This window comes from Falco naumanni, chromosome 12 (assembly GCF_017639655.2).
Source record: "Falco naumanni isolate bFalNau1 chromosome 12, bFalNau1.pat, whole genome shotgun sequence".
In the NCBI taxonomy this organism is placed as follows: domain Eukaryota; kingdom Metazoa; phylum Chordata; class Aves; order Falconiformes; family Falconidae; genus Falco; species Falco naumanni.
The window spans coordinates 27,160,239-27,169,371 of record NC_054065.1 but is presented as its reverse complement, the minus strand read 5'-3'; the positions used below and the strand labels follow the sequence as shown (position 1 = coordinate 27,169,371).

Sequence of the window (9,133 nt, the reverse complement as noted above, 5' to 3'; positions counted from 1 at the left end):
AGTTCTTTAGATGTATCTATACTGAACAGATTCAACCTCTCAGCTTACTACAAGCTTAGAAGATGGTATGTGTATTGTGCTCCCAGCTGATTCAAGTGTGATCTGTGAAATTTTACTGAAAGTACGTGGAATATTTTGTTTGGGCTTGGTGTGGAACCAAGCAATGCCTAGAGCCACGGTAAAGAGGAAGGAGCCTGGTTCAAATACAAGGAAATTTGTAGTTATCAAATGTGAGAAAGGACAAGAAATTCAGGGAAGGGGGAGAAGTGAGACTGAGAAGCAGGAGCTAATAAGCAGATGTCTGGGAAGATAGGGATGGGGGAAGAAATCTAGCAGCAGGGATTAGAGGTGAAGGAAGGTGCATAACTAGGTCAAGAACTGCCGTGTTAATGAGGAATATAGGAGCAAAGAGGAGTAATGTGCTCAAAAACCGAGTATAAGAGCAGAAGCTGGGTGGGAGGAGAACAGATTTGTTTTATTTAGTTAGCGTAATCAATAAAAAGATAGAAAATGCCTTCCCACATGGCACATTTTCTTCTCTGGGGCAGTCACAGTTTGCTCACTTTATGGATATTAAGGTTTTTTTTAAGAGGTGGTGAATTTGAAGAAAGTCTGGTATATTCACACAGCTGTATTTTCATTCAGGATGCTGGACACCAAGGCAGAGTATTGCTTGTTTAAAGGTCTTTTTTTGAGAGGCATTAAAAAAGAAATGGAAGAAAACCCATTAAAATTTCCTTTTAGAATGTTCTTAACAAATGTAGACAGAGTGTAAATTTGCACAGATTCATGTTTTGCAGCTGAGACTTCTGATCCGTTAATAGATAACTTAAACATTCTTGTCCTGTGGAGTCAGCTTCAGATATTAATGTAATCCCAGTTTAATTAAATCAATATACATATTTAAATGGATCCTTTGTAGACTAACCAGGTTTGGGCGCAGTAGTGCTACATGTTACATAAAAAGCTGGTTGAGAAACCACCTCTAAAATCTACATCTACCTTGTAATGTATTTGTAATACTGTACCTTAGTTATGCGATAGTAATCATAAGCTGAAGCTGACAGGCAGAAGCACATGATGCTTCTTGGGAAATGAGAGGTAGAAGCAAAAGGAAAACAAGTAGAAGATAGGATGAAAGAAAATACAACCTCTGTAGATTTTTCTCAGCTACAAGTATGGGGACTAGATTAATCTTGAGTAGTTTTTGTAGGCTAGGCATGTTGCTAGCTTTCATTAAATATGTTTTCTGTTTGAAATTTCAAAAAAGGATTTAACTAGAAGTATTTTCAAATCCACGAGAAAGCTGGGGTTTGTAGACACGTAATATATTAATTAGGTAAACCGATGTACTTGGGGGATAAAAAGGACAAGGGTTCAGACAAACAACCTTTCTATTTTCTTGGAGTCAAAATACCTTCCCTGAAAGAGGGCTGTGGAGTCAGGTGCTGGATAGCATGTTATCTTGGTGAGGTTACATATCCTCACACAGCTGTATTCAGAAGTAAGCTCAGTGAATAAGCTTATATAAATAAAAAAAAAGGTTTTGATTAGACTTCATGCTAATTCTCTGGATTATTTTCATGTAGGTTGTACAGAAGCCCTAGGATGGAGAATCAAGTTACCACTGTTAGGAGGGGCTCAGTTTTGATCTAAGTTCCAAGGAATTCCTTTGGTTTTAGTATGTTACCACATCTTTATGCTGTCCTAAAGATAATTCATGAAAGACGTCAGTAATGCCTCTGTGTCTCATCAGTTCAGCTCAGTGAAACATCACTGACACGGCAAACTGCAGCAATGCTGTTGATGTATAAGAAAGAGACAGCTCCCAAAGTGTCTGTTGTTGCTTACGGACAACGTACCTGTGTCTGCCAGGTTCCCTAAAGCAGAGTTTGATTTGCTGAGGCACGAGGCTGTAGCGGTCTGTGAGAATGTACAACAAAAATACATAAATTAACTAGGAGAATATGTTAACAAAGACATGGTCTGCTCAGTCCTGCAGTTGCTTTACAAAAAAGAAATTACGGGGAGGATGTGTGTGTGCTGATCTTGAAATAATTTTGTATTTTCTGAAATCCTGCTTTCATTCTCTCTTGACTCCACAGGGCCTGCTAGCATGAGCTAAGGTTGACTTCTTGGCAGCTGAGAAATAGGGACGAGGCAACAGTAAAACGGCAGTGTTAATTTAACTCTCCACATTATCTAAACATCCAGCTAGGATGAAGGTTCAGCATCACGGTGTGGCTAAACAGTGACTTAAGGTTTCTGGTAAGGAATGGCATTTTGATCACATAATTTCTGTTTGCAACAGCTGAATGTATATATGTGCTTAATGAGCATAATTTTTGGTTTCTTCCCTGTTCTTCCTCACTGACCAACTCCCTTATGGGGCTGGATGAGTAGCTGCAGGCAGATACAGCTTTTTTGCATTGCTGTAATTGCCTTAAACAGATGTTTTGTTACAGAGGGTATTCTGTCAGGATCGGTGCTGAGATAAATTGCCAGGCATCCAGAGTGAGTCTAGTGAATATGATTTAGTTATTGAGAAGAATGGCAGCTGTGTATGATGCATACAAAAAGCTAATTTGCGCTAGCCTACATTTTCTTCAAACATGCTGGGGACTAATGGAAGAGGAAGTTTATTTCTCTGCTTTTTAAGAACACGGTGCAGACTTGCTTTAGCCAGCTGGTTATTAAATTACCTGTGGGGAAAAAAATATCTGAATTTAAATTACGTGGAAGAGAATTTGGAGTGAGGAAATTAGAATTTTCTTCCAACAAGTAACTTGAGAAGTTGGAGAAGCTTTAGTTTACTGATGGTAAATAATTCCTGCTTGATCTGGAATAAATGGAGAACATTTGTTTACTGGGAGTGATGCCTGTATACAGCGGTATTAATGTCACTTCCTACCTTTATAGAATCATCCTTTGAAACTGTTGTTAAATTATCAGCTTTAGGAGCTGAATACATTGCAGCAGAATTGATGCAAATCTCTAAAGTAGTTTCTGAGTGGCGCTAGTTTCTGGGTGCTGCTGGCTCTGTGTAATTATTAGCTTACTGAGTAATGTGATTGAGTATGTACTTGACGCAGTGGGTGCATGTGTGACTCCCACAACTTAGATAATGGGATTAGTTTACAGACAGGATGCAAGTTAAGCAAGAGGTATTTTAAAATTAACTTTAAGGTTACAGAGTCTGAACCTGAACCTCTGTTGTTTCGCATAGTTGCTTCCATGCGTTACCAATTCATATATGCGGGGACCAACAAAGTTTATATTCACTTTGTACAGAAGTAAGTGCTTTCACAAGCGAGAGGCTGGCTCTCGTGTCTCTGAGTGAGGTAAATTTAACTCAGCTGTTCCTCATGTAGGGAAAATGTAGGGATTTTTGAGCTGTGGCACAGTTTTTTGTTTAGATTTTAAATCAGTATCATCTGTGTGTGAATAAGGAAGTATACAACCAAAATGGACTTCACCTGACAACAAATCCTAGCTTTCAGCAAGACACAAACCATTCAAGTAGGGGCCTGATGATGTTCTTCATTAAGCATGCACTGATGTGATAAACTCCCTGAAGGGGATTACAGCTGAAGGGAGTAATTTCAGTTGCCAGATGCAGATATTTCAGAGAGAAGCAGCTTATCACCAGGAGGAAGGTGTATTTGTTATATCACTGCTCAATGCCAAAGAAAATCTTTATGCTTAAAGAATTGGAATTTACAGAAGTTGTGGCAAGCCACGGTATCTTAATTTAAAATTTATATGTGCTAAATGCTTCATGATGTAGTGTTTTGAATGTGGCATAGAGCAAATGCTTTTGCTTCAGAAGCAGCTCCTGGGATAATATGGGATGTCCTAGCTGGTGTGGTTAGCAGATTCCTTTAAAGATTTCTTGAATTTCAGACTTTGGAATTAGTGGGCTTCTTTTTTCCATCTTTTTTCCTATTTTTTACCTACTGAGGAGGTAGACTAGGTTGTTGCTGCATGTTTCCCCCAAAACTGTTTCTACTACAAGGTCTGTTAACTGATGGTTTAAAAGCAATAACATTAACTAGTGAAAACGAATCTTAACAACCACCGGAGGACAGCTGGTGGATCAGCAGAACTGTGGGAATGTATAAAACTATCAGTTTTCTATAGCTATTTTCTTCTTTGTGAGGAAATTTGACAACACTGACTAGTTGAGGCCTTTGTTTTTAAGCAAGACTGTCTGGAAAAGCCTTATCTTGAGTTGGAGACTAGCTGTATAAATTAGGTGCCAGAAGTTCAACATTGCTGGAAAGAATCCAAACTTGTGAAGCTGCTGTGCTGTGCTCCAGCCCGCTGAGTTTAGGTGAGCAATTCTTTTGGCATGTTCCCTCCGTTGTTTTTTTTGCTCCCCAGCAATCTCAATTCCAAAGCTTTCCATTCCTTTCTATGCTCTCAAACTGTACCCCTCAGAAACTGGACCTCAGAAGTCTGACTTGGGGGAGTTTTAACAGTAGGTGGCAGCGGACAGCAAATCTAAACCTGCTGGCCTCCTGCTCCTCTTACATTGATGCTGTTGTGTGGGTTTCTGACAAACTCTCTCTGAAATTACTGTCTTAGAAACCGCCTAAGAATCAGGTTCATCGTCTTTTTGTTGAAGAATTAAATGGGTTATCAAAATATAAACAATTGGCAGGTACAGCTTTTTTTTGCCTTTTTTTTATTTTTATTTTTTTTATTCTCACAAGGTATTGCAAAAGAGATGTGCCTGATGTTTGTTGCCTGATAATCTTCCTAAGTGTGTCAGGACAATAAAAGAGGGCTTGACTGGTCTGGAGGCAGTTTTAGGCAGGCTGGTAGAGAAAAGGATGAGAAGTGACTGTTAATATTGCTTAGATACAGCACTGAAGGAATTAATTGAAGTTTTGGAGTTTTAAGTAGTGTGCTGCAGGCAGCAAGCACAGCAGTGTCTTCCCAGCGCTGCTCCCCCAGTCGATCCCCCAATCCACCTCATTGTATGGTGAGACTAATGGCAAGAAACGATGCTGTTGGTTTCTACTGATTATTGTTACCACTGCTGTCTGTAATGCCTTTCTGCTGCTGCAAGTTTCTGTGGTTCAGATCAAGTAGATCTCACGTGGAAAGGAGAATAATCCTGCTACATTTTTGTTTGGTAGTTTGGTGGTGTTTTTTTCCTTTTCTTGGAAACTTTTCAAGCAATTCTGTGAGTATTCACTTCCCCTGGACCCTTGCTGTGACTGCTTCTAGGGAACTGCGTGTAGTCTTAGTCAACTGCAGCATGTTCCAGACAGTCCGCCAAGAGTATGGGGACCAGGGAGGAGGTGCAGAGCTTCAGTGGTCTGTGCTGTTGGCTCCAGACCCTGCAGATCTCGTCTTCTCTTCCTTTTTGTGATAGCTTTGTATATGCAGGACCAAGAACTGTTGTGCCTTGCCAGTTCTCCTGGGCATGAGTCTGTTACCTCCAACTGTTGGCATTCTGGAGATTGAACCTTTAGTCCCCATGGCGGGGAACCATCTACTCCCTGCTCATGAAACAAAAAAAAAATCAGTCCAAAAAATTAATAACCCATTGTGGGAAATGCATGTCATGCTTATTTGGTGCAATCTTGTCTGAATTGCTGGAAGAGGCAGAAATGTGGTGCGCTGTAGGGAAGGTACGCAGTGCTGCTGGGGTGCACACAGGTACGAGCAGTTCTGACCCCGCTTCACCTGCAAATCTGGCGAGTGTTGTCCCCTCTTCTTGGAGGGGGGCTGTGATCTACCATGCGTGGCCAGATGGCACCGAGAGCTACCACTGCAGCGTATGAGTCACAGAGCCTGGATAAAAACTGGAAAAAAATAGGTGCACCCCTTGAAGCTTCATTTCCTTAGCAGGAATGGGGTTGTAGTTTTGTGTGGAAGATGGTAAAATTAGAAGTTGTGCCAAGAGAGGATTCTGTGGGTTGACCTGTGAGAGGCACCTGCTGGCAGAGCAGAGCTGCCACACACAGACACACACCTGAAACCTCTTTTCTAGTTGATTTTTCTCTAACCATTTCCATTTTTTTCAGGCTTAAAATTTGTGGGTTCTAAATTTTGTGGGTTTTTTTGTTAATATTTTTAGAAATATTAGAAGTAATTTCTGACTGTATTTGGGGAACACATTAGAAGATCATACCCCTCAGTGCCCCTAAATATTAAGGGGAGATTTGCAGAAGAATGTTGAGTTCTCCATTGCCATGGAGCTTTGGCTTGTAGCATTTTGATCTTGTAAAATGAATTCAAAGTTTTGAGTTAAAAAAAGCAAACCACCACCAACCCTACCAAATAAAAACTGGGATCGTGAACCTTCTGTGGGGGGGTTGGCCGGTGTGGGGAGGGAGAACCGGGGCCGCACGTGGGTGGGGGCCGTGGGAAAGCCGGTATCTACAGCGGGTGCGCTACCGGGAACGTGTAGGGAGTGCGGGAGCGGCGATGCCGGGCTCTGCCCGCCGCTTAGGGCCGGGGTTTCCAGTTCCTTAAATCAAACACCAGGGGAGAGGACAAACCGCCGGCGGCCCGGAGGGGCGGGCTGGGGCCGGGACCGGGACCGGGGGGCGCCGAGGGCGGTGGGGCGGGGCCGTGACGCCAGGCGTTGCCGGGAGACATCGCACTGTTTCTGCGATGTAGCCAATAGGCGCCGGGGGAGGTGATGTCATGCCTCCGGCGGCGCCTTCTCATTGGTTGGCCCTGCGGCAGGGCGGGGCCCGGCCGGGGCAAGGGGGTGGCTCCTGGCGGCGCAGTGCCCCGCACGGCGGGAGGGCGGCTGCGGGTGCCCCGGGGCTTAGCGCCGCCGCCTCGCCTGGGAGGAAAACGTACGGGGTGGTGGTGGGGGGTGTGTGTTAAAGCTGCTCACAGCCGCGGGGAAAGGGCCGGGCTGGACCCTCGCGCCCGGCCCCCGCCTCCTGGGCGGGTGGCTCCTCCGGGAGCGCTTCGTAGTGTGAGCCGGGGGCGGGCAGGCTTCGTACAGCAGGTTTAAAGCAGATGCGAGACACTTCTGGGACGTTTTTAAAACATTGCTGTATTTCAAAGCGCTGTAGCGATAAAAAAAAAAAAGCGTGTCTAGATTTTCTTTGCTGTACTCGAACAAGTACAAAAATAGCTTTTCTATCTTTTTTTAGCGCGCCTCCCCCCAGCTGCACGGTGTTGTGTTAACGCTCGGTTATTGCACGGGAGTTCCCGGGGTTTTATCAATGCTGTTCAAAGTTACTGCTTTAGAAAACGCGCTGTTTATATACAAACTAAGCCCGAGTTTTGTTATCCCTTCATCTGGGAATTTATAATCCCCTTCCCTTTTATCCTTTTTAATTACTGCAAAGATTTTAATACGAGTAAGAAAAACAGATGGAGCTGGTTTTCCTGCAGCGCCCTGTAACGGTGCTGATGTAGCATGCTTTTTTTGTAGTGCTGCTAGCAAAGTACCTGGGCTTGAAATGGGTGTCTTGCACACCGGTCCAGGCAATGGAAAACTTTTTTTTTTTTTTTTTTCCCCCTCTCTTAGGTGGATGTAAAAGATCGGGTTGTTTTTGGGACGGTCCAACCTTAATATGGGTGCCTGCGACTTTGTTTTGGCATCTCACTGGTGCGAGGTGTGAGCTGCCCGCTGCAGTTCAGCTGCCAGGTGCAACTAAACCCAGCAAAAAAAGCAAAGTAAACGGCACCTGGAGGCCTCGCAGAGCACGTGGGGGTTATCGGTGGGACCACCCGCCGGGGGCAGGCAGGACTGGCCGAGCCGGCGGGGGAGGCAGCGCGTCCTTGGCCAGCCGCCGCCGGCCCAGGGAAGTCCCCCGGGGGGGACCGGGACTGCGTGGGGGCCGGGCTGTTTCGGAGGAGCGCGGGGCTGACCCGTGGGGGCACACGTGTATCTCGCATCGCCCCCCCGGGAGGGGTGGCCCCGGCCGCGGGAGCGGAGCCGCCGGAGGGCCGGGGCAGCCCCCGCGGGGCAGGAGGCGGGCCGGCCCCTCCCGGGGGTGGGCGGCGGGCGGGGCGCGGCGGCTCCTCCTCGCCGGACCGGGGTTAGTTTCGGAGCGGAGCGGGGGGGTGACGGCAGCGGCGGGAGAGCAGCGCCCGGCGGGAACAAAGCGGAGGACGGGCGGCGGGGCCGGGCGCCTCCTGCAACAGGTCTCCCCGCGCGTCCCGGCGGCAGCGCAGGCCCTCCGCCTCCCGGGCCGCCGGTCTCCCGCTCTGGGCGGCGGGGCCGGCACCGGCCGCCCCCATGCGGTTCGGCTCCAAGATGATGCCGGTGAGTCCTGGGCGGGCAGGGCCGCGGGGGCTCGGTTCGGCGGCGGGCGGCACCCGGGGGCCGCCCCCGGGGCGCGGAAAGTTGGAGCGGGGCAGCGGGAGGGAAAATGGATCCTGCGGACGTGGAGGGGGGCGGGGGGGCGACCCTCCCCCTGCGGGCTCCGCGGCCGCGCAGGGGCTTCCCCTCCCCCTCCCGGCCTTTTTTTTTTTTTTTTTTTTTTTCTTTTTTTTCCTTCCCTCCTCCTCCTCTAGCTTTTCCTTTTCTTCCTCTTTCACACCAGGATCAACTTGTTAGACGGGCCCGCTGGAGCAGAGCCGGGGCGGGGGGCGCTGCGGCAGCACGGCGGGGCTGGGGTGGGCCAACTGGGGGGGGACGACGACGTTCCCCTCCGCCCCGCTCCGGGGGGGGTCTGAGGCTGCCCCGCTCCCCGCGGGGCAAACAGGCACTCCTCCGACCCCTGCTTTTATTTAAAAAAAAATTATTATTATTTTTTTTTAATAATATGAAGTTCTTGAAGTTGGCTGGAGCCGTGCTGCTGCGGGTGTGTGTGTGTATGTTTGTTTCCCAGCGCCCGGGTTGCCGGAGGAAGATGGTGTCCATGTTGTTTACGGCTGGGGGTCGGCGTGCCCGCTCTGCGGGGTCCCTCTGCCCTAACGCTCGCGGGAGGGACGGGGAAGGCCACCTCCTACCAGAGTTTTAACACGAATTTTAAAAGTCCGGTGTTTTTGTCAGCTGAAGTTGGGCGAAAACATAGCACGGCAGCTTTGCTCAGTTTTCAGCCCTAAATACACCAAGGGGGTGACATATACAGTATTTAACTTCCCTTAAAAAAAAAAAAAAAAAGTACCCCTGCCTTTGAATACCAGATTTTACCAGCTGGCATGC

General features: G+C 47.4%; 1 protein-coding gene across 2 annotated transcripts in view; it reads left to right on the top strand.

Moving 5' to 3' along the window:
- Positions 1-2,148: 2,148 nt before the first annotated feature.
- Positions 2,149-9,133, top strand: part of TP53BP2 (tumor protein p53 binding protein 2) — a 55,169-nt gene continuing 48,184 nt past the window's right edge. Inside the window, exon 1 of one of the 2 annotated variants that reach the window (XM_040611719.1) lies at positions 2,149-2,268. Coding sequence is in view for 1 of the 2 variants with exons in the window: in XM_040611718.1 (XP_040467652.1) it covers positions 8,222-8,248 (27 nt within the window). In the remaining variant the exon portion in view is untranslated. Of the gene's footprint in view, positions 2,269-8,036; positions 8,249-9,133 lie in introns of those variants that run through there. The other variant, XM_040611718.1, reaches the window with a different exon arrangement.